The sequence below is a fragment of the Gnatocerus cornutus genome, chromosome 1 (assembly GCF_029298725.1).
Source record: "Gnatocerus cornutus isolate USDA-ARS CGAHR chromosome 1, icGnaCorn1.1, whole genome shotgun sequence".
NCBI lineage: Eukaryota > Metazoa > Arthropoda > Insecta > Coleoptera > Tenebrionidae > Gnatocerus > Gnatocerus cornutus.
Genome location: NC_142233.1, coordinates 37,817,736 through 37,841,040, shown reverse-complemented (window position 1 = coordinate 37,841,040; position 23,305 = coordinate 37,817,736). Strand labels below are relative to the sequence as shown.

The 23,305-nt window shown below is 34.4% G+C and overlaps 3 protein-coding genes across 4 annotated transcripts; 1 reads left to right on the top strand and 2 right to left on the bottom strand.

The window, feature by feature from the left end:
- Positions 1 to 6,722: 6,722 nt before the first annotated feature.
- On the bottom strand, positions 6,723 to 7,300 carry LOC148182293 (phospholipid scramblase 3-like). Its single transcript, XM_088032064.1, has 2 exons — positions 6,870 to 7,300; positions 6,723 to 6,819 (listed from the first exon to the last, which is right to left on the bottom strand). The coding sequence occupies exons 1-2, from the start codon at positions 7,203 to 7,205 to the stop codon at positions 6,766 to 6,768; spliced, it is 390 nt and encodes a 129-aa protein (XP_087888190.1). The 5' UTR covers positions 7,206 to 7,300; the 3' UTR covers positions 6,723 to 6,765.
- Positions 7,301 to 7,591: 291 nt separating this feature from the next.
- Positions 7,592 to 21,837, bottom strand: LOC148182291 (phospholipid scramblase 1-like). Of its 2 annotated transcripts, XR_015769753.1 has the most exons (5): positions 21,764 to 21,837; positions 21,529 to 21,705; positions 21,267 to 21,484; positions 12,827 to 13,033; positions 7,592 to 8,055 (listed from the first exon to the last, which is right to left on the bottom strand). XR_015769753.1 is itself a non-coding variant. In XM_088032053.1 (4 exons), exons 1-4 carry the CDS (start codon positions 21,798 to 21,800, stop codon positions 12,980 to 12,982), a joined length of 486 nt encoding a protein of 161 aa, XP_087888179.1. In that variant the 5' UTR covers positions 21,801 to 21,837; the 3' UTR covers positions 12,096 to 12,979. The 2 variants fall into 2 exon arrangements, 1 of the variants encoding a protein (XP_087888179.1); XM_088032053.1 differs by lacking the exon at positions 7,592 to 8,055 and having other exon boundaries at positions 12,096 to 13,033.
- LOC148182292 (uncharacterized) lies at positions 13,473 to 17,892 on the top strand. The gene is made up of 3 exons (XM_088032048.1): positions 13,473 to 13,564; positions 15,363 to 15,488; positions 15,655 to 17,892. Exons 2-3 carry the CDS (start codon positions 15,369 to 15,371, stop codon positions 17,725 to 17,727), a joined length of 2,193 nt encoding a protein of 730 aa, XP_087888174.1. The 5' UTR covers positions 13,473 to 13,564; positions 15,363 to 15,368; the 3' UTR covers positions 17,728 to 17,892.
- Positions 21,838 to 23,305: the final 1,468 nt, after the last annotated feature.

Below are 23,305 nucleotides of genomic sequence, written 5' to 3'. Positions count from 1 at the left end.
TTCTGATTGGTGCGCCCAAACGGGATGACCAGTGCTGGTACGAACCTCGGCAGTTTTAAGAACGCCCTGACAAAGTCAGATCCCTTGGAGAGGCCGTCTTTTCAAGTGTTTTTGTTTCCTAAAGTCGTTCTTCAAGATTATTACCAAAAAGGGAATGAGACTCGACTTTTTAACGTTTGAGAATTAATTCTAGACGGAAAGCAGATTTGAGTGTAATTACATTTGCCAAAAGGCGAGCTGCATCCTATAATCTGCACATCACTGTCGCCCCTCCCCCTCCTTTTGCAAAAGGTGGTATAAAACAGTTTGATATTGAAGAGGGCCGCCCCATCTGAACTTGAAGTCCAGCTTAACGAGTGTCGCGATAGATTACCCTTTCAGGGACACAGACGACTAATTCTGGATTAGATTTTTGCGCGTTGAACAAAGGACAATTACCATCCAATGGGTATTTGGGACCAAAGCGGAGCGAGATACAGAAGGCAAACCTTGTGTTAGAACAGAGGCCCAACGCGCCGACAAATTTGCATGAACAGGATCACCTATCGTTGACGCCCCAACTGGCATCTGCACAAGAAGTGACCACAATTTTTGCTCTAAACAGGCGCATCCTCGGGCTCACCTCATCCGTTAGGATAGTCTCAGTAACGTACCGCAACCAGCAGGATAACCCGCAAATTGCAACACAATTCTCTATAAGAAAGCAACTCTGAAGAAGATAATCTCAGTAACGTAAAACGTACTCCCCAATCAGCAGGGAAATCAGCAATTTTTCAGTGCAATTTTTCATAAAAAAACACAACAGTGAAGAAAAATCACCTTGTTCAGACAACGCTGCTATGAAAACATACACCGCAATCAGCAGAAAACACTGCAAGTTGTAATTCTCCCTAAGAAGACGCAAATCAGACAAGGCTGCAAGGCAAATGAAAACGTACACCGCAATCAGCAGGAAAAGCAGCAATTTTGCAGCGCAATTCTCCATAAGAAGACAGCGCAACGTGAAGAAAGGTCACCTCAGACAACCCTGCTAGGTTATACAAAAAACGTTCACCGCAACCAATAGGAACACCTGCAAGTTGCAACGCAATTCTCCATCAGAAGAAATGAAAACGTACACCGCAATCAGCAGGGAAAGCAGCAATTTTGCAGCGCAATTCTCCATCAGAAGAAAGCGCAACGTGAAAAAAGGTCACTTCAGACAACGCTGCTAGGTCATACAAAAACGTACACCGCAACCAATAGGAACACCTGCAAGTTGCAACGCAATTCTCCATCAGAAGAAAGCGCAATTGCGTTCATTCAAGGCCAAGGAAGTCCGAAGATTCCTGAAAACGCTCTTTTTCTAGGCGATGAAATTTCTGATCGAGTTCGCCGTTGTCTCTCGTTCCTGGAGACCCATTGCGACTCGAACTGTGGTCACGATGTCTACTGGAAAGATATACGCACACGTACATCGCAACCAACAGGATCATCTGCAAGTTGTAACGCAAATCTCCATAGAAGAAAGCGCAATTGTGTTCTTTCTCAGTTTCTAGGCGATGAAATTTCTGATCGAGTTCGCTGTTCTCTCGGGCTCCTAGGGACGGACTGCAACTCGAACTGTGGCCACGATGTCTACTGGAAAGGTATACGCACACGTACACCGCAACCAACAGGAACACCTGCAAGTTGCAACGCAATTCTCCATCAGAAGAAAGCGCAATTGTGTTCTTTCTGGGACGAGCCTGGAGTCAAGAAAGTCCGAAGAGTGTCGTCAAATTCCTGAAGACGCCGCGGTGACGCCGCAACATAACCTCATTTTCTAGGTGATGAAATTTCTGACCAAGTTCGCTGTGCTCTCTCGCTCCTGGGGACGGACTGCAACTCGAACTGTGGTCACGATGTCTTCTTTTACGATATTTTCCCATTGCCTAACGTTTGTTGGCTAATTTCTTCAAAACTCGGGAGAAAAACGTGAACGTGTTATGGCACGAAAATGAAGAATGACAGAACCGCCAGTAAGCAGGCCTACCAACAGGGTGGGTGGCGGGAGTTTTGAATTTGCTTACTTTAAATATCGTGCGTGTTATGGAGAGAATGGGGGTACTACCTATATTCTAATGATGTCGAAGTGCAAGATGAGTGGCATAATTAGGTAATGATCATTTTCCGCCTATTAGACATAACAAAGACAGTGTACTTTCTGTTCAGTTTAATGATGAGCCATCTTTTAATTTCCGTTAATTCAAGATATTTATCTCTTTACTTAGTTTACAACATAAAAAATACCTGGCTACTTAAATTTACAACTTTGGTGCATTTTTCCAAGAATTATGTCATAAAGTGACTATTCCAGGAGTTGTTCGCCGGGCGCGTTATAAGAAGAAATAAAAAATCGTAAAATTATTGTTTCTGGGAATCATCAAAATGTACTTCAAGTATCATATTTTGGTTTTCCAGAGCACTGACTTTCAGTAGGAATGATTAGAAACTTTAAATTATCGAAAGTCGACAATACATAATAGGCGCCGTGTCGTCTGGTTTGAACACGCTGATCACACGTATGGACAAAGCTGGCCGGCTTTTTTGCCGCATAAAGATAGGTAAATCAACGATCGGCACGTGATTATGAGCTGCAATCGTGCAATGGCACTTCCTTTCTCGTTCGATCTCTTTCTTACTAATACGCGACATGCGTTCTACCCCCACTTTTTTAATTTGTTATAAAAGAATACCGATTAGTATAGCGTATTAATAATTAAATGTATTTGTAACTAATTGGATTTGTTGATTCCATCGACTTCACCAATAAATTTATATTAATAATATTCAAAACTGTTTTAAAATGTAAATAAAGAACTACGCACTGTTTCTATTATTATTTAAATGTTTACAGGCGTGTATGTCTTGCGAAAACAAATATTTTTGCCTCATGCTTATAAGGAATTCGGCAATTGTAATTTAATTTATTTATTTATTAAAAGCATGTCCTTTTGAAAATAATTTAAGATTGTGCCTGCCCAATGATTGGATTAAATGGCCGCAGTATTTTGACTGTGCAAAGGTAGCATAATCATTAAACATTTTCGCTCAAAAGTAAAACTCGTAGGTACTAAAAATAATATCAAAACTTGCTTTGCCATTATTTTGTCTCTGAGTCATTGAATTTTTTTTAAGTCTTTTATTTAATTTAGTGGTGCTCGATTAGTGAATGTACAATATCAAAAAAATGGCATCCTAATATTTAATGGTTGCAATGCAAGCAAACCAGTGACATTTACCAAACAAGATAGCTATCAAGTAAAGATACGTAAAAAATATCATCATGGTCGTAAATTAATACAAAAGTGCATTTTGGGTTGCCAGAAAAAAACTTTTTATTTTGTTTAAACAATCACAACCCTACTTTCCGACAGTCGGCAAAGGTAAACTGGATACGAGAGATAAACACGAACATTTTTTACTTTTATTGCCACCCATACCGACGTGCTACATTCTCATTTTTACCGATTCACAGAAACAGGAATTTTTTCTTTCTGACGGCAGGTGTAGGCAAATGTAATCTGTAGAGTAAATGAACGAATTATTTGTCATTTTTATACTTTCCTATCGATTTTATCGAGCTGTATTGAGGGTGAGACTCTAACCATGCAACTTACAATACACAAGTGCATGTGGAAAACCCGTTTATTTTGTTTAAACAATCAAAACCCAAGCTTCCGACTCATGCTTCCGACTGATGTTAGGGGGTACACCGGATACGAAAGATAAATCCAGACGTTTGTTACTTTGTTTTGACACCCATATCGCCGTTTCCATTTTTACAGATTCACATGAAGCGGTTTTCTTTTCTTCTGACGGCTGCTGGTAGCGAGACGAATATAATCTGTAGTAGGGTTAGTTTCAGTAACCCTACGCTCAGTATTAATAATTTTTTCAAAACGTCGCAGGCTGCAAATAAGAGTTAAAGATTCATGGAGACCATAGACATTACATTAGTATAAAAGGAAGCACATTCTCATTTCCTAAGAGTACTCAAACTTACCAATTCAAGGATTATTGCTTATTCATAAAACGTCCCCGTATTTTTTTTTACTTTTTGAAACGTTCTATAATACATAGGTACTCTTTTCTTTGTTTTGTTCACAATATCACATTAATACAACTGGCAGACAAATGCCGTCGGACACCAGCAAATTTTTCACAAAACCAGTTTTTTCTGCCCGAAGTTGTTTAACGAAAAAATACCACCTTTCATGTAAATCTTCTCAAAACAGGGCGATTATTCTATGTATAGAACACTTTTACGTTTAACTTAAAAAAAAAACACCCTTTACCCCATTCCACCCCCTTCCTGGAAGCCTAAAATTATAGAGTATTTTTTTTCTTCATCAGTTCAAGCAACCTTACACACCTGAATTTTTTCAGAATTTTTGAACTACTCTAACATGGCTAGACCCAATAGCCCATAGGCGGCAGATTTCGGGAGATTTATTTTCAAATTCCACTCTTGGGGTTGAAACAAAATTTGGTGAAAAATTACGAAATTTTGTAGGGAGATCCTGCTATTAAAAAGCAAAATAACGTGCTAGTTACTTTTTCGATTTAATTGAGAAAAACTACCCCTTACCCCATTTCACCCCCTTCCTGAAGGCCTAAAATTCTGGAGTATTTTTTTTCTTCATTAGCTCAGTCAACCTAGTATACCTGAATTTTTTCAGAATTTTCGAGCAACTCTAACATGGCTAGACCCAATAGCCCATAGGCGGCAGATTTCGGGAGATTTATTTTCAAAGTCCACTCTTGGGGTTGAAACAAAGTTGGGTGAAAAATTACGAAATTTTTTAGGGAGATCCTGCTATTAAAAAGCAAAATAACGTGCCAGTTACTTTTTCAATTTAGTTGAAAAAAACTTCCCCTCACCCCATTTCACCCCCTTCCTGGAGGCCTAAAATTCTGAAGTATTTTTTTTCTTCATTAGCTCAGTCAACCAAGTATACCTGAATTTTTTCAGAATTTTCGAGCCACTCTAACAGGGCTAGACCCAATAGCCCATAGGCGGCAGGTTTCCGGAGATTTCTTTTCAAAGTCCACTCTTGGGGTTGAAACAAAGTTGGGTGAAAAATTACTACATTTTTTAGGGAGGTCCTACTATTAAAAAGCAAAATAACGTGCTAGTTACTTTTTCGATTTAGTTGAGAAAAACTACCCCTCACCCCATTTCACCCCTTTCCTGGAAGCCTAAAATTGTGGTCTATTTTTTTTCTTCATCAGTTCAAGCAACCTAACACACCTGATTTTTTTCATAATTTTCTGACGTCTCTAACAGGGCTAGACCCAACAGCCTACAGGTGGCCGATTTCGAAAGATTATTTTCCAAGTCCACTTTTGGGGTTGAAACAAAGTTTCGAGAAAAAAATATGAAATTTTAGAGAAGGATTCTGTTAGTAGAAACCAAAATAACGTGCAAGTAATTTTTTAAATTTGGTTGAAAAAAATCACCCCTCACCCCATTTCACCCCTTTCCTGAAGGCCTAAAATAGTGGAGTATTTTTTTTCCTCATCAGTTTAATCAACCTAGCACACCTGAATTTTTTCAGAATTTTTGAACGTTTTTATCGAGGTAAACTTGACACTTATTAATCGCCGCCGAGTTCCAGGATGCGCTTTTACAAAACCCCCTTATCTGGATAAATTGTAAACTTTGAACAAAAAATACGAAATTTTCAGATTAGATGCCTTTGGCTGACGTCGAAAACATGTGGTAATTACATTTTTGTTTTCTTAAAAAAAACAACCCCTTCACCCCAATGCACCCCCTTAATAAAGGGCAAAGTTTATGGCATATTTTTTTTCTAGTTTCTTTTGATCTCCAATGTGTTCGTGAATTTTTTCAAAATTTTTGCGCTAGTTTATCCGTTACAAATCAAGTCCTTATCCATAATTTTGACAATTTCGTTAAATTTTAATAAATTTATTGTGAGTCCCATAATCCTCCTAGAAACGCCAAATTTGACATAAGGGCTTTGAAGCACTTGGAAAGTTCAAAAAAAAATAAAAAACTCAACTTTTTCTTGTTTTCAACCCCCTACCCCTAACATGCCACCCTTAAATTTTGGAATTTGGGGTTGATTTTTTTTTTACGGTATATTGGGGCCAAGGAAAACATGTGTGCAAAATTTCAACATTATGGGACAACTCTTTCTACCCTAGACCCAAGAGCCCATAGCTAACCGCAGCTTGGAATTTGAGGAAGTTTGCTCTGTGAAAACACAAACTTAGAGACACTGGAGGAATCGGAAAATCTGCAAAATTTAGCCAAACTTACCAAACATCTCAAAGGAATTACTTCTGCACTTTGCAAGAACAATTCGATGACTGAGCGAAGAATAAAAGCAGACTAAACACATGCAAAGGAGTGCGATTCACCAGCGAAATGTTATCTCCAATGGGAGTAAAAGAATTTGCAGGTGGTGTTTACCATTGTACCATTTTTTAAGACCATGGAAAGATTCAAGTGTTGCGGTTTCTTACCTGGAGAATCGAATTCTTCGTTTTCTTGCATTTTTAACTGTAACTGATTGGGAAAATGCAAGCGGAAAATTTGTCGCCGCGAAATTCTTCTACTGATAAGAAGAATTATAAGTTATGAAAACATCCGTGGGATTTATAAAGTTTATTTTTAATATCGTTTGGTCCCCTAGCGACTCTAATCGCCTCTTAAAAAAAACAACACAAAATTGTCAAAAAATCAGTTTTTATTATTTTTTTCGACCTTTTGCACTAGTGCCGCCGGTGCCGCCTCTGGTCCCCCCTCTTCTCGTAGTACATGAAATTCTGCAAATCCTCCAACGTTAGTCCAAGCACCACCCTCCCCCTTCACTTACAATCAAAAACAGCGCCCCCAGCAGCACCCCTTTCATCTTCACATCCAAATCCACCGGAAATCGAATCCCGAAGTTGTCAGCCTCCGTGAACGCTTCTTGGACCAACCCGGCCCACTGCTTGGAGATCTTCCCCACGTCCTCACCCCCATCAGCTCTGGTGATGTGAAAATCCACGTCATTCCCGCAGCTGCAGGTGAAGAACGGGCCACTTATCTTGAAGACTGTCTCTCCGGCCGCGTTCTTCACCCGGAAGTTCGGGTAGATGAGACTCCACTCTTGCTCGACGGTCCCGATGACGTTTCCGGGGGGTGCCGACACAGGATTTGTCCACGGCATCCGCAATACCCAAGATTTATAACTCGAGATCTACTATTTCCGCACTTTAAAAAAAATTAACGAAACCACACATTACTTTGTTTTACTCATACAAAATGGTCCCCTCTTTTAATTTTCTCGATTTTCAAGCCGATTTGTCGTTTTTGACAGAATAAAATTTTAAACTGTAACTCGAGATCTACTATTTCCAAACCTTAAAATGTTCAAGTAATACCGTTTACTATAACCATTTAGTCGTACAAAATGGTCCCATCTTTTAGTTTCCTCAATTTTGAACGCAATTTTGCTTTTTGAGCAAAAATAAATTTCGGTTTTAAAATTTGAACAAATCTAAAAAAACGCCAAAAATTGTATATTTATACATAATTAGAAAGAGGAACCTTTATCAAAAATTGTGGCAGATGTGGATTTTAAATAATGTAGCGTTTTTATTTTTTTTTGAATTTTATTTGGTGGCGCCGTGTCGCGACGATTACTCCGTGGGCCCAAGGACGAACTTGAAAATGTCGATTGATGGCCAGTATGCTTTGAAAATCTGAATGTCGGGCTTCAAGACATTGACACTGTCAGTGTCACAGCTTTAAGGACGTTTGTTAAGCGTGCTAATAATACATTGAGGTTTTTGATAACACTTGTAATGTGAAAAGATGGAAAATAGTGTTTTTGTAGGCACATATTGTAGAAACACCTTTCGAAAAGTAAACATTTTGGCGCGAATTTTGAATTTTTAAAATTGATGTCTGTAATCATAATTTGTTACTTCTCTATACGTATAATATTAGGCACAATATATTGTAGTTTTTCGCCTTTGAGGACGTCCAAATGCAGACCCACGGGGGGTTTGCCTGCCCTGGAAAAGTCAACATAACCTCAAACAACTGTCAGTGGGGCGCGGGTTTTTGGGGAAGGAACTACGCTAGGGCTGGTAATCATCACGGTGAATCGAGTAGATACGGTGGCCGCATCTCTCTAGCCGAGCAGAATGATGACGTCACAGTCGCCCTGAAGAGAGGCGCTTGCATGAACATTTTACGATTATTTCAATGAAATTTCGCAGAAATAATGTTTAAACTTTTATTAACATATCAGAAAATTATACAGCGATTCCTTCCACTTTGGGGAAATACATTTTTTACCATATCTTAGCTATAATTTAGCATAAATATTATTCCTAGTTTTTTAACTGTTGTTATAATTTTTGTTTCTGTAACATGTTCTATCTGTTTTTTGAATTAAAAATAACAAGAAAACACATAATAATAAAAAAAAGTATGTATCTAATACTAGTGTTGGTACAATTGCGTCCAAAAATAATGCACCATGGTATGAACAAAATATGTATCCAACAATACATTTTACACTTAGAACTTTTGGGTTGGTCTTCTTGAGATCTGAGCGGTCAGTTTTTGTACAGGGGTGCGTCAGACAACCAAATTTTATTTACAAGTTACTCGACAACTCTTGAAGATTGAGTCGAATAAACAAGATGGTATGAACAACATTGAAAGAAATTTTGAATCTATGTTTGTATTCTTAATCAATGACCCCGATCCCACTATAAGTTGATTGCAATTAAATTCATCACGCATTTAATTAAGTTTGATTGCTGACATTTGATGGAATTAAATATTAATTTTAATTAAAGATGTAATTTTTAATTTCTAATTTATTTCTTAAAATTATTGATTATTCTAACGTTCATTTTTCTTCATACAATTCACTTTCATTGCTAAAAAAGTAAATTTTAGAACAATCGATTTTTAATTCTGCTCAATAGTAAGTAACTACGTATACGCCGGTTTAACGCAATAATTTAATTGAAATTAATTAACTTGCAACTTACTTATGTCACTTTAACATAATGTGAAATATTTCATTTTATCCTAAATTGCAAGAGTAACAGTATCACTTTAGCAGTAGATTGTATAAAGGCACATTTAACAATCCTAGTGCTGTTAAAACTTTGGCAACAATATTAGTGTTGGTAAATGCGTTTTTTCGCAATTTCTTGATTTTACTAAGCTGTTTACATGTTTTACTGATTATGGCCAACTAACATTTATAATTTTTGAAGCATCAATTTATACATTTCCTCGAATTTTAGTTTTTCAAACATAAAGATGTAAAAACCCTAATGACGTTATTTGGTTTCGTAAAAATCTTTCATCAAAATTAGGGATTTAATTTTGTTTCTGTAAACCGGGTGTATAATTTTTTTAATTATTTGTCTTTAGCTAAAAAATATAGTTTTTTCAACTTTAATATAAAAATACATTTTCTGTCATTGTTTGAGACCTATGAAACTCAAATTTTCTCCATTTTTTCACTAGTAATTAACTTATATTTCTACTAACTAGTAAGTGAAAAAGTCACAAAACAATGAGAGCAAGTGATTTAACATGTCAGAATTGACAATTATATTTTTATTTAATTTAAGCGAAATTTGAAAAATTTCATACTGCACTTTCAAGCTAATCTAAATTTCAATCATTCCTCAACTCTATTATTGCAAGTCCACATTAGATTAAAACAAAACTCAACTTGACACGTTGAGTAATCTACTATATTTGTCTGTATGTCCTGAAACTTTATTTCCAAATATTTTTCCCCAATTCCAGTAAATTTGAATCAACAAAAAGGCTGTAATTTATTGGGATCAATTCTGGTCATCAGACTCTTGAGGGTGATTATGTTTATAGGGTCTTGCGGTAAGTTTGGTGGAAACTGTTTAAAAAGTTAAAGTCATAAACGCTCCACAGTATTTCTCCGTTTCTCCATTTAAAATCTAATGAGATCAGATTTTTTTTCGCAAATTTACTTTCAAAACGCAAGATAGAAACGCAAGATAGAGCTCTTCGCCAGTTCTGTAACGCCAAGTACAATGTGTTTAGGAATCGTTTTAAAAAATCATTTCAAATTTCAGAATTTGCAAACACGGAAATTAGATTTTTTTATAAAACTTTTTATTTTATTTACGTTTTACTCAAATTTAATAGAAGTAATAATTAATTTTGAGGTTTTCAACAAGCAACATAAAATAATATTTTCTTCGTAACTTCAGTAATATTTTTTTAGCTCTTGTAACAAGATTCACAGACACGCATCCATATCAATAATTTTCTAGATCAAAATATACTTACTCAATCTCAGTTTCGTAACTATTCTTGAAATTAAAATGTTAATATCGTCTTTTCAGTCTCTTATTTAATAATACTTGATTGTTTATATAGAACACTTAACAAAAATAGTTTATACTATAATAGCACAATAACTTCACAACACACCTACACTACAATAAACAGTGAAGAATAAGTCGGACCTTCTCTTACTGCAAACAAAATTCAAATAAACAATAAGGAAAATGCATATTGCTATTCTTTTTCTTTTAATAAGTCGGCATCGGCACTTTTTGATGTCGGCGTCTGATCAAACGCCACCTTGCATTTTTTATCAACGCGTAATAACATTATAAACACAATAGATTTCAGAACGGTTGGTCGTTTAAAACGTACTCATTGTATTTTACAAAACTATCAAGTTAGAAAATGCATTTTGGCCTCATTTTCGTACGACGTATGATTGTTAATAATGTTTGTAACAAAATATTGTAGTGTACACCGTAAATTATTGACTGCTGTTTAAAGAAGCTGTTAGCTGTAAAGCATTATTGCCACATATCGTAACGACTTAAGCCGACGATATATTCTTTAACGCACATACATGAAGGTAAAAAGATTAAATACGAGTCAAGAAGAATCTGCGAGGGCAAAAAGAAAGTCACGTACACAGATAAAATCTAAAAATGCTAAAAAAATGAAAAAACCCACACTAGTATTAGATACATACTTTTCTTTTTGATTATTATGTGTTTTTTTGTTATTTTGAATTCAAAAAAGAGATAGAACATGTTACAGAAACAAAAATTATAACAACAGTTAAAAAACTAGGAATAATATTTCTGCTAAATTATAGCTAAGATATGGTTAAAAATGTATTTCCCCAAAGTGAAAGGAATCGCTGTATAATTTTCTGATATGTTAATAAAAGTTTAAACATTATTTCTGCGAAATTTTATTGAAATAATCGTAAAATGTTCATGCAAGCGCCTCTCTTCAGGGCGACTGTGACGTCATCATTCTGCTCGGCTAGAGAGATGCGGCCACCGTATCTACTCGATTCACCGTGGGTAATCATGCAGAATCGGGACCTGAAAAATGACGGCTGACATTTTTGACAGCGTTCGGGTAAAGACGGCCTGCAACGTTGCCAAATCGTTTGAGTTTAGAGGTGCGGTTGCATGTATAAAGAGTTGTGTAAAGCAGGTTGTTTATAAAATAATTCCCAGAAGAAGGAAAAATAATAGCGTGAAGGTATTACTCACTTCTTGCCACATACATAAATCAAATCTAGCAACCCTAATTTTAACCGCCCAATAAAACCCGGTTTCTCAATTAAGATTATTATAATTTTGAATTTACTTTTGATTTTTAAAATTCGTTAATTATTGGAATAAATGGACTCCGTATGAATTCATAGTAGATTGTTCTACAAGTAATGAAAAATGATGGTTTTCGAATGACTACAAAGGGGTTGAATTAACGAATGCAGCGACTTAATTAACTTTTCACGAGCTGAAAAACACTTTTCTTACTACTATTTGCTGCTATTTTATCGTGTATCTAGTTTTTAAAGTTTAAAACAGACTTTCAAACGTAAATTTTAATTCAAATTATAACAAAAATGAAAGGATGGAAGGGCAAAATTATTCTGAACGTTAATAAAATTTTTCGTTTGATTCCTTTAAACACTACAATTAAACATTACATCTGCAATTGGTAGTGTTTTTCCACGCATCGTGCAATTCGATAGAAAAAGAATGTTTAAGCGTAAATTTGTTTTTTTGAACGAATGTTTTTTATTAAATAATTGTTATTAGATGAGAGACAAATGGCTTTGTATCTCACAAATTGGGGATTTCGTTAATGTCATTACTTTGACAAATTAATTTTGACGGTTCTTGTTTTGCGCTAAAAATAGTTAGGGTTTTTGAAACTTTTCTCCTTTCAGCGTAAAATGGGACAAAAACACCGAAGTAGTAAGCAACAGCGTTGTGGGTGTGTCAACCAGAAATGTAATCAAATTTCAATTTATTGTAAGCTTAGTAAGGCAGTACGACCAGGGATTAGCCTTTAACAACTACATAAAGTACCATGAATATCTTTAGAGTGACATTAGATTACTTATCCCCGACAGAAAAAAAATCAATTTGAGTTTGAATTTGAATTTGAAACAATTTTCACCAGTCTGGAAAAAAGCGATGTATAGTAGGTTCGATCCTCAGTGTGGAACTTTTATACAGTTTTTTCAGTTTAGTACATGAACATGAGCCTGGAAAAGACATTTTGTGTTGTCACGTTCTGCCTGAGATTATGCAGCCCACTATGACGCAGTCTGAATCTTTCTTGTATTTGAGGCAACTTGGCAACAAAGCTATGTCTTCGTGCCCGATCGCAGTACGCGGGCGCATGCGCACATGTCAGGTCCCGATTGTGCATGATTACCTGGGGGCTTTCTTTTAGGAAGAATTAGAAGGGATTCGGGCTCTGGGGGGCGATACTTACCAATTTGGGACTTCATAATGGTTTGCCATTTGTGCACTTGACGCAAGTTTGACATCTAGTTTTGACAGTTTGACAGAACCACAGATGTTTAGTGATACAATGGCAACATGTCCGTTGCAACGAATTTCTATGCTTTCACAGTTGTTTGTTTATTTAAGATTGGAATCTTGGGGAATTAAGTTTGAAACGGTTGGCATCATTGTCTTTCTAGAAATTGACATTTGGTTATTTGACAAAATTTTATGTGAGTTAGTTTACATTAAGGTCACTAAATCAAAGTTTCTGTTTTATAAAACATTTTGGTGGTTCAGACGCCCCTTTTACTCAAGGTTCCTAAATTAAGCAGGTTTGCTCGTTACAAAGGCTGAAACTCCACCCTCTTTTGGTTGCTAGGGACGTGCGACCATAAATGACGTCACAAGAAAGTTCTGTCAATTGTTTTGCGATGTAAAAACATTGTTGATCGCCATTGTTATTTAACAAAGTTCTTGTAGAAACATCAGAGTGCTGTTTTAAATAATAATAGCAATGAAAAAAATCAATCGGAATTTAAAAGAGCTTTCCGATGACGTATTCGCGCCAGTTTGAGAGGCCTGCTTCTATTGGCTCAAAACTTCAGTAACCTTGGCACGCGACGCTGTTTCAGTCGATAATACAGTTTCCATTTAACTTGTCAGTTGACATTGGCGGTTGGAGTGTGTTATTTTTCTTTAGTGTTCGCAAATTTGAACTTACGGTGTAAGTAAAATGTCTTGATGTTTATTAAATGTTATAAGTAAAATATAATTCATCTGAAATTCTGTTCATTTTCAACGCTTGTGTCTAAAATTAAAGTAAATCAAATAACTGAATCCTGACCAACGAACGTGGTACATTGTTATTACCATTTTTCAGTGTGATAAAAGAAAAACATTGCTTTCACGTCCAAAACATGGTAGTAATTAATAACTAGAATAATTGTATTTATTATACTATTGCTGGGAAGTTGTAACACGTGTTGTACTTAACCTAAAACTAGGTACAGGTAGGCAATTATCTGAATTTATGTTTTTGTAAAGGTTTTTAAATATCGCAGAGGAAATATCTGCCTAAAGCTGACTCGTACTGTAAGTTATTTCCATTCTTAGTTTGCTAGTTTCATGATCGAGAAAAGTTGTCCAAATCAAACAATACTTGACTTTCCGTTTAATTTACAATTTTTGAGTTTCTTCATTTATTGCTCTCATTTTTTAGTTTGTCTTTCAAGCTCAACTAATGACAGTAGGTATTTTTTATTTTATAATAAATAAAAAATTTCACTACGTGAAATAGGTACACCCGCGAACAACAAAATCTTAGACGTCATTTTTCTGGCGTTTCAAAAATTTGAGTGTAGTCTGTACATTACTGTCATTGTCATTACTGACATTTAAAACACCAAAGTATTGACAAGTTGTAATTAAAAATTATCATGAATGAAGTATTTAAAGTCGATAAAATTAGAATAATCTCTTTAGAACAGAGCGGTATAATTTACATTCAGGTTCTTGCAATATTGGAAATTCAGTGTATTTAGAAATTAAAAAATTAAAACTGTGAAAATTGACAATGCAAAAATTAAGGTTAGTAATTCTAAGTGGGGTTTTACACCATGCGACAGTTAAATGACATTCACGTCTTAAGATTTTTTCTCCCCGGCTGTACATACGAACGTTATAATTATAACAATTACCTAATAATTTAACTGAAATTACGTTTGTCTTAGAATCAAATTTAAATAATTAAAATTCTTTTTTTCTGGCTTTTTGTTCAGCAAAAGTGTTAATTACGTCATCGAAGTTCAAATTCCGGGCCATGGAATGTTGGATGGACAAAACAGCTAAGCTGCTTAACCTTTCCTGTCCCATTTCTTAGATAAGTTTTTGTCAATTTCAATTTTGAAAATGATCGCTCGGCACTAGCCGTAGTTAGAGGGATGGTAATAAATAGCAGAAATGCAGTGCAGACTTCAGAAAAGCTTGAAGACATAAAATGATTCTTGATAATTAATAAGTCAGCGAGTTCTCCTATAGAAGATGTCGAAAAGCGGATCGAAAATTAAGAATTTCCTTTGCAAACGAAATCGATATTAACTTTTTTCTACAAATTGACAAATACTAAAGCTTTTTCTAACAAATCGTTATCATTTAAATTTTGCAAAGTGACAGGTTGCAGGATACTGAAATTAGAAACATCTTAAATTGTGAGCAGCACAATGAACATACACCGCATTTGGCTCGATATCTCTTAGGAGTTTTTGAACTCCGCCATAAGTGCCTTTCATGTTATTATCTCATGTTATTTACGAAATATGATTACTAAAAATAGGAGATTTATAGGAACACACGCAATTACAGGGTAAAACATGACATTTCAAGCAATCTTTCCAAAACGGTTTAGTTCCACTATTATTATGTGTTTTATTATTACATACATATATTAATAATCCAATAAAATCGCAATAGCGCCTATTAATGTTTATTAATTTATTTCTCCATTACTAATACTTCTATTATAGACATGGATGAGAGACAAGAAAAGAAGAAGAATAATGAATACGGAGGGTGAATCTGTCAACCGGGATCATGACAAAGAAAAAACTGATGGCGCCCAAATTGTAACTACCGATAATAGACCACCAGAGGTAATAACGAATTGATTGATCAAGATAATTAGGGCAATGTAGTTTTTTGTCTTTGTTTTACATGTGCTTTGATTCGTTTTGCTGATTTATTGTTTTTCATGCATATGTAAGTAAGTGTGGTTTATTGCTCGTTAAATTAATGTTTTTTTTTTTATTTTCTTTACAGGAATTGCATATACCAGATTCATTAAAAGCATCAGATGTCGCCGATTTAACTACAGAGGACTTTAACGTCGTCAGAACAAAACTCACCTTTGTAGATAAGAGCGAGGGCATAAAACGTTTATTTGAACTTCCAGCATCTGGGGTCCAGATAACAGCCCCGAGGGGCTTTGGAAAATCAACATTTATGAATATGCTCGAGGTATTTTTGATGATAATAGTGGATAAAGATGGAAGGCCAATTTCAAATCCAGAGAGTTCTGATAATTACAAGATGTTTATGGAATTAAAGCTAGGTCAAAAGCATGGTCGATTTGTTAAGCAACATTGCGGTCAATATCCTGTGATTTCGTTGAGTCTTAAATGTGTGGAAGGTAAAACAGAATCAGATGTTTTAGACTCCCTAAGGGATGCTATTAGTGAGACATTCAAAAAGCATCTGTATCTGCTTGAAACAGCTCCTGACGGTTCTAAGAGCTTCAAAAATAAGAAACTGGAGGACATCGAACTATTTTTGAAATATTGTGATCGTAATAGGTTGGAGCAACTCACTGCAAGGAATGTAAGAATAGCTTTGCAATTCTTGTCTAGAATCTTGTACACTCACTTTAACAAGAAAGTTGTTATACTTGTAGACGAGGCCGACCCGCCCATTATGAAAGCTATTACAGACAAGGTGGGAAATGAGACCCTGAAATTCCTCATGCGTCTTCTTATGAGTATGTTGTCAGCAGGCTTGAAGGATAACGATTTTTTGGAACGTTCATTAGTTAGTTCTTGTGTTCTCTTTTCAGGCACATATCCCTGGGAGATAAATAATCAATATCATGCTCTGTTCCTCCAAGAAAAACATATTTCTGAAATATATGGATTCACAGAACAAGAAGTACAAAATCTGTTGGAGAATGCTGCATTGCAAGCAGTGAATAATTTTGATGGTGTTAAAAAGTGGTATAATGGATACCATACGTTAAATGAAGATGGGGCAACGATTTACAGTAGCTGGTCTGTTCTAAACTATTTGAGCAAGAGTTTTGAACAAGGAAATAAAATGTTTGACACTTATTGGCCTAACTCAGGCTTACTGGATATTTTAGAAAAATTGCTTGTGCATCACGAGATATATAAGAGAATCAACGAACTTATTAATGGCGAGAATTCTATAATAGTGGTAGCTGAGGCAGACGTTGATAATATATTGGAGTTGAAAAATACGATTTCTTTTCCATCTACAAAGTTGAATGAGAAACAAGTGGATTTCTTCTTGCAGCTACTGTGGGATGAGGGTTTGTTGAATGCAGTTGAGAAGTATGGGGATACTGTAGTACTAAAGATCCCAAACTTTGAGATTAAGACGGAAATCCAACGTAAATGTTACACTCAGTCGCTTTTTGAAACCAAATATAAGCTCAAACCTGAGAATATAGAGAGATACATAGAAGCAGTGAATCGACTGCTACTAACAAATAGTAATGAACAAGCAAATAAGAATGAAGAAAAAGGTGAAATAGAGGAATCTGAGGAAGGGGCAACTGAAAAATGTGAAGAAGCAATACGCAACCTTGTTAATGCGGTTTCACTTCTTTTCTCAGGTGATGCGGTAATTCCATTTAATGAACCAGAGTTACATCACATCCTGTTTTTTTTAACATATAATAACAAGCTTTTCACAACACAGTCTAGTAGGGCAGTTGTGAAAGTATCAGAAGAGTTGCGAGATACCGACGAACTGAAGAAGTTTTATCCACGCGAGGCCAAGACAGGTTCTCAAAGTAAGGGAAAAGAGAAACATGGAAGAAAAAACGAGTGTGACATATGTGTGACTCGTGGAACAGGTGGACTCATATTGGAATTAAAATTTCTCAAGGAGGATAAAGCAAAGGAAAATTCAAGAGCTGCGCTTGAACAAATTATTGAAAAAAATTATTATAAGATTTTTGACAAAGACGAGTATAAATATGTTAGAACCAAAATCTATGTTGGGTTGTGTTTAAAAAAAAACTTGGATGTGGCAGCGCATTACTTAGTCGACAATATTGATATAAACAAAGCAAAAATTGTATGTGGCAACAAATAAGTTTTCTTTAGATATTTTCTTTTTTTTTGTTTATTAGGTGTATGTATTTTCATTTCAGTTAGTTGATAAAATAATCTAAGAATCATTGTATATTGTATTAATAATAAAATATTTTGGTAAAAAGTTTGAAATAAAATGTCACAAAATCAACTTTTCACACAATAATGACCTGTTATTCTGTCAATTGGCCAAAGGGCTATGAGTCGAAGACATACCAATAAACGGTGTAAGCTGTCGTTAAAGAGGAGATGCTATAAGAATAGATTGACTCTGTAAATATTGGGGTGTTGAAAATCGAGGGTTGAATGGTAATGAAAAATAAAGGAATATTCATCAATGAATCTCGACTAAGGTATGTATATTCTTTTATGGGGTAAAGGAAAACTCACTATTTTGAAGATGCTTATTAAGTGTACTAAATTATACAGGGTCCGGCAACACTTGTGTCCACCCCCAAAATCGTCTTTAATTTTAAAGATAAAATTTTGAAAATTTGCATACGCTCATAGTTGACAAAGCTCTAGAAGCTGACGTAAAAATTTGTTTTTTTTATCACGGTTTGGTTGGCGTCGCGACGCCTAAGAAGTATAATTTTTAGCGATTTTTGAGTTTTTGCGGAAATATACGCGAATTCAATTTTATTTCAACATAACTGTGGTACAAATATCTGAGTTTTTATTTTAAATCTAATGCAAATTGTGTTTAAAATTTGCGAAAAAAACGCTGTTTTATCAAGTTAGTTTTCAAAATTATGACAGTGCAGCGGCAATCTACGTTTACACCAAAATTTCACAAGTCACTTCACTCACTTTTATAAAGGTTAATTTTGATTACCACGGGCATGTTGCACTTTATGGACACCAGAAATCGTTAATTAACATCGACAAAGTGACAATTTCACCAAGTAACACTTTTGTTACAATCTAAAGCGAGCCAAAGAATAGATGTCATTTGTGACACAAGATGTTGACAGATGGGTGTAAACGTAGTTCCCAATTTTGACATAATAAAATTGGAAACTAACTTGATAAAACAGCATTTTTTCCTCAAATTTTGAAGACTATTTGCATTGAATCTAAAATAATAACTCAGATATTTTTAACATATTTATATTGAAAAAAAATTAAATTAGGGGTTGATATCACAAACCCTCACAATTACCTAACAATTACATTTTTAAGGCGTCGCGACGCCAAAACTATCAGTGATAAAAAACAAATTTTTACGTCAGCTTCTAGAGCTTTGTCAACTGTGAGCGTATGCAAATTTTCAAAATTTTATCTTTAAAATTAAAGACGATTTTGGGGGTGGACACAAGTGTTGCCGGACCCTGTATAAGAAGAATTAAAATTACAAGAAGAAATAAAAAATTTTTAATCTTTCATATTCAGGACTAACTTAAAATCAAAATTTGTCTATTAAATTTCGTAACTCCAAAAGTTTTAAAATTAAAATAGTCAAATTTGGTATATTTACTCCTTTGAAGATGTTTATTAAGTGTATGAAATTATGGAATTTTAAAACAAGATATAAGAATTTTAGAATTTTTTTTATATACAGGACTAACTCAAAATCAAAATTTGTCTATTAAATTTCGTAACTTTGACCGTTTTAAAGTTAGAACATTGAAATTTGGAAGATTCATCATTTTGAAGAAGTGTATTAAAGAAGAAGTGTATGAAATTATAGAATTTTAGATCAAGAAATAAAAATTTTAAAATTTTTCATATGCAGGACTAACTAAAATTAAAATTTGTCTATAAAATTTCGTAACTTCAGCAGTTTTAAAGTTTGAACCACCAAATTTGGTACATTTACTTCTTTCAGCATGCTTATTTAGGGTATTAAATTATAGAATTTTAGAACAAGAAGTAAGAATTTTAGAATTTTTTATATGTAGGACTAACTCAAAATCAAAATTTGTCTATAAAATTTCGTAACTTCGATAATCTTAAAGTGCGAACCACCAAATTTGGTACATTTACTTCTTTCAGCATTCTTATTTAGTGTATTAAATTATAGAATTTTAGAACAAGAAGTAATAATTTTAGAATTTTTTTATGTCGGAAGGACAAACTCAAAATTCCTTAAATTCCGAAACATTGACAGTTTTAAAGTTATAACAATTAAATTTATTTGCTAGTTTGGAAATGCTTATTAAGTGTAATAAATTATAGAATTTTAGAACAAGAAGTTAAAGTTTAAAATTTTTTATATGTAGGACTAACTTAAAATCAAAATTTGTTTATCAATTTTCGTAACTCCTAAAGTTTTAAAGTTAAAATAGTCAAATTTCGTATATTTACTAGTTTGGAGATGCTTATTAAGTGTATTAAATTATAGAATTTTAGAACAAGAAGTAATAATTTTAAAAATTTTCATATGCAAGACTTACTTAAAATCAAAATTTGTCTATTAAATTTCGTAACTCCTACAGTTTTAAAGTTAACATAGTCAAATTTGGTATATTTACTCCTTTGAAGATGTTTATTGAGTGTATGAAATTATGGAATTTTAAAACAAAAAATAAGAATTTTAGAATTTTTTTTAGATACAGGACTAACTCAAAATCAAAATTTGTCTATTAAATTTCGTAACTTCGACAGTTTTAAAGTTCGAACCACCAAATTTGGTACATTAACTTCTTTCAGGATGCGTATTTAGTGTATTAAATTATAGAATTTTAGAACAAGAATTACAAATTTTAAAACTTTATATGCAGAACAAACTCAAAATCAAAATTTGTCTATTAAATTTTGTAACTTCGACAATTTTAAAGTTAGAACATTCAAATTTAGAAGATTCACTATTTTGAAGATACTTATTAAATGTATTAAATTATAGAATTTTAGAACATGAAATAAAAATTTAAAATTTTTTCATATGCAAAACAAACTCAAAATCAAAATTTGTCTATAAAATTTTGTAACTTCGACAGTTTTAAAGTTCGAGCCACCAAATTTGGCACATTTACTTCTTTCGGGATGCTTATTTAGTGTATTAAATTATAGAATTTTAGAATAAGAAGTAAGAATTTTAGAATTTCTCATATGCAGGACCAACTCAAAATATCAAAATTTGTCTATAAAATTTCGTAACTTCGATAGTTTTAAAGTTAAAATAGTCAAATTTGGTATGTTTACTCCTATGTCTATTAAGTGTATGAAATTTTGGAATTTTAGAACAAGAAATAAGAATTTTAGAGTTTTTTCATGTGCAGGACAAACTCAAAATCAAAATTTGTCTATAAAATTTCGTAACTTCGACAGTTTTAAAGTTTGAACCTCCAAATTGTAAGAATTTTAGTAACCTGGTATTTTGAACTGATTCTATTTTATAAAATTACCTGAAATTTCCGAATTATGAAATTATAATTTAACTTGCCGATTTTTTTATTATTTTTTGTTCCGGCCAATCGTTATAGAATTCTATTACAAACAGATGAGTTGAATTGATACCTATGAAAATAAGTCAGAAAACCTCCCAGAACTTCACATGGGTTTAACATGGCCTTAAATGACCTTAAGACAGGTACTCACTTGGAGGCAGCACGGAAAGCAGCAACTCTGGCAGGCTAGAGGCCGGTAGAAGTGCATCACCTCGTTGTTGTAGTTGTCCAAAATCCTCATATCAAACGGCCGAACTGCGTGGAGACAATTCCGCGTGCAGCAGTCGGTGTCTTCGGCGGCGAAGTAGACGTCTTGGCCAAGAGTGTTGCGGATGTGGAATTTCGTCTCGGTGACGAAGTGGGTGACCACTACGAGACTCTTCTAAAAGTGTGACTTTCCGGGGTTAACTCACCTTCCAGAAGCTCGACCTTCTGGTGGACGAGTAATTGGTCGACCATGGATAAGTACTCGAGGCCTGGAGGACAATGTGGAGGTCCTGGAGGGTGGGCCAGGAAGTTTTGAGGCATGGGTTGGTGTAAAACAGGTCCGGGGACGTACGGGGGCGGTGGGTATGTCAAGCTGGGGTCTCCTGGGGGAAAACGTGAAGCGCGTTTTTAGTACCTCCATGTTGGTGGGGAAATACGTACGGGGCAGTTCTATCGTTGAAATTTTAGAGGAGTCCATTGCGGCGACTGGCACTAATAAATTTGAGATTTTTAGAAAGAATACTTGTGGAGATAAAAGAGATAAATCGGTCGTATCTGTGGAGGACTTTCGGCATTGGAAATTATGAATCATAAATCGAAGAATATTATTTTTATCTGTTTATCTAGCGGATGGAGAACAATGGTATCTCTGGTCGACAAAATTAAATTTTGCTTTTATTTCGTAAAAATCGACAAGAACACGATGCTAAGAATCCTTGAAATTTAAAGAAGATTGTCAAATAAATAGAAAATTTCCAAAATTTCTGGAAAAATTTTTGAAAAAAAAAACTTTTTGTTTTTTTGGACGCCTTTCGTAAACTACTTGTCTCATTTAATTGAAATTTGCACAGATAATAGACTTCGAACTGCTCTTTCAATAGATATATAATTCAAAGCAATTATTGTTGTTTTCGCTTTGAAAAAGTTCCTTGAAAATCACTCCAAAAAGACCTCCTGAAAAATCCTATTTCCGTCAATATCTAGTTTATCTGTGAAGCAAAATTACGTTATTATGGCTCATTTTATGCAGAATTTCACGCTGAATTCAAAACTCTGCTAATTTTTCACGTACGTCAACAAGTAACTGAGTTATAGCCGATGAAAATTTCGGGTTGTCGCCAGATGGCTAAAATTTTGAAAGTCCGGTTCTCCATATCTTGGAAATTATGACAGATAGAGAGATGCGGTTTTTGCCTTCGTTTTTCAAACATTCCGTTGGCTAAAAATTCGCTCTTACATTTTTCGGAATTCAAAAATTTCTTTTTTTAGAAAAATATTTTTTGGCAACCTAATTCGATCTGTAATCTAAATCTAATTCGATCGATGTCCAGTTTATTTTTTGAGTAATCTTAACTTATTACATATCATTTTACGCAGAATTTCACGCAGATTCCAAATCTGTGCGCAAAATCCTGGTACGAATATAAATAGCCTAGAGTTATAAGCGATTAAATGTTCGGATAGTTTGGTTTAATTTTCGAAAATTGTAGTTTTTTGACGGCTTTTTATAAGCTTTTTTGTTTGCTTTACATCCTTGTAATTGAAAACAGTTGGTTAACAAGTCAAAGGCGTTAAACTGCCTAAATTTCGGCTCTGAGGCCTGGGTTGTCACTCAAACACTGCTTATGTGGTTCGCATTTAGGAGTACTGTTATTTTTATAAATACTATTGATTTTCTAATATGAAAATGCGTTTTCGCCGTCTTGTTATTTTGAATCTTTTGAGTAATAATTTTCGGTTTCGTTTTAAGTTTAAGTATTATGTTAAATCCTGAACTACACTGGCTGCTTCCATATCATTGTGTGTTCAATCTTATTGAACTGATTTAGTCGGAGTTGAAAGCACATATTCGACGAAATAATACAGCGCCCAAATTTAGCAAAGAAGCGATTGATTTAATTTATCAAGAAGTGCACAAAATCAGCGTTTCTAGCTGGAAAAACAGTGTTGCGCATGTAATAAAGATTGAAGACAATTATAGAA

What these genes read in the sequence shown, in the direction of transcription:
- LOC148182293 (XM_088032064.1), bottom strand. Translation starts at nt 7,205, where the DNA reads ATGCCGTGGACAAATCCTGTGTCGGCACCCCCCGGAAACGTCATCGGG. An exon ending in TGGGGGCGCTGTTTTTGATT is followed by an intron (nt 6,820 to 6,869) that starts GTAAGTGAAGGG and finishes GAGGATTTGCAG; the next exon opens with AATTTCATGTACTACGAGAA.
- LOC148182292 (XM_088032048.1), top strand. Translation starts at nt 15,369, where the DNA reads ATGAGAGACAAGAAAAGAAGAAGAATAATGAATACGGAGGGTGAATCT. An exon ending in CCGATAATAGACCACCAGAG is followed by an intron (nt 15,489 to 15,654) that starts GTAATAACGAAT and finishes TTTTCTTTACAG; the next exon opens with GAATTGCATATACCAGATTC.
- LOC148182291 (XM_088032053.1), bottom strand. Translation starts at nt 21,800, where the DNA reads ATGGACTCCTCTAAAATTTCAACGATAGAACTGCCCC. An exon ending in GAAGGTCGAGCTTCTGGAAG is followed by an intron (nt 21,485 to 21,528) that starts GTGAGTTAACCC and finishes AGAGTCTCGTAG; the next exon opens with TGGTCACCCACTTCGTCACC. An exon ending in GCTTTCCGTGCTGCCTCCAA is followed by an intron (nt 13,034 to 21,266) that starts GTGAGTACCTGT and finishes GTCAATTTCTAG; the next exon opens with AAAGACAATGATGCCAACCG.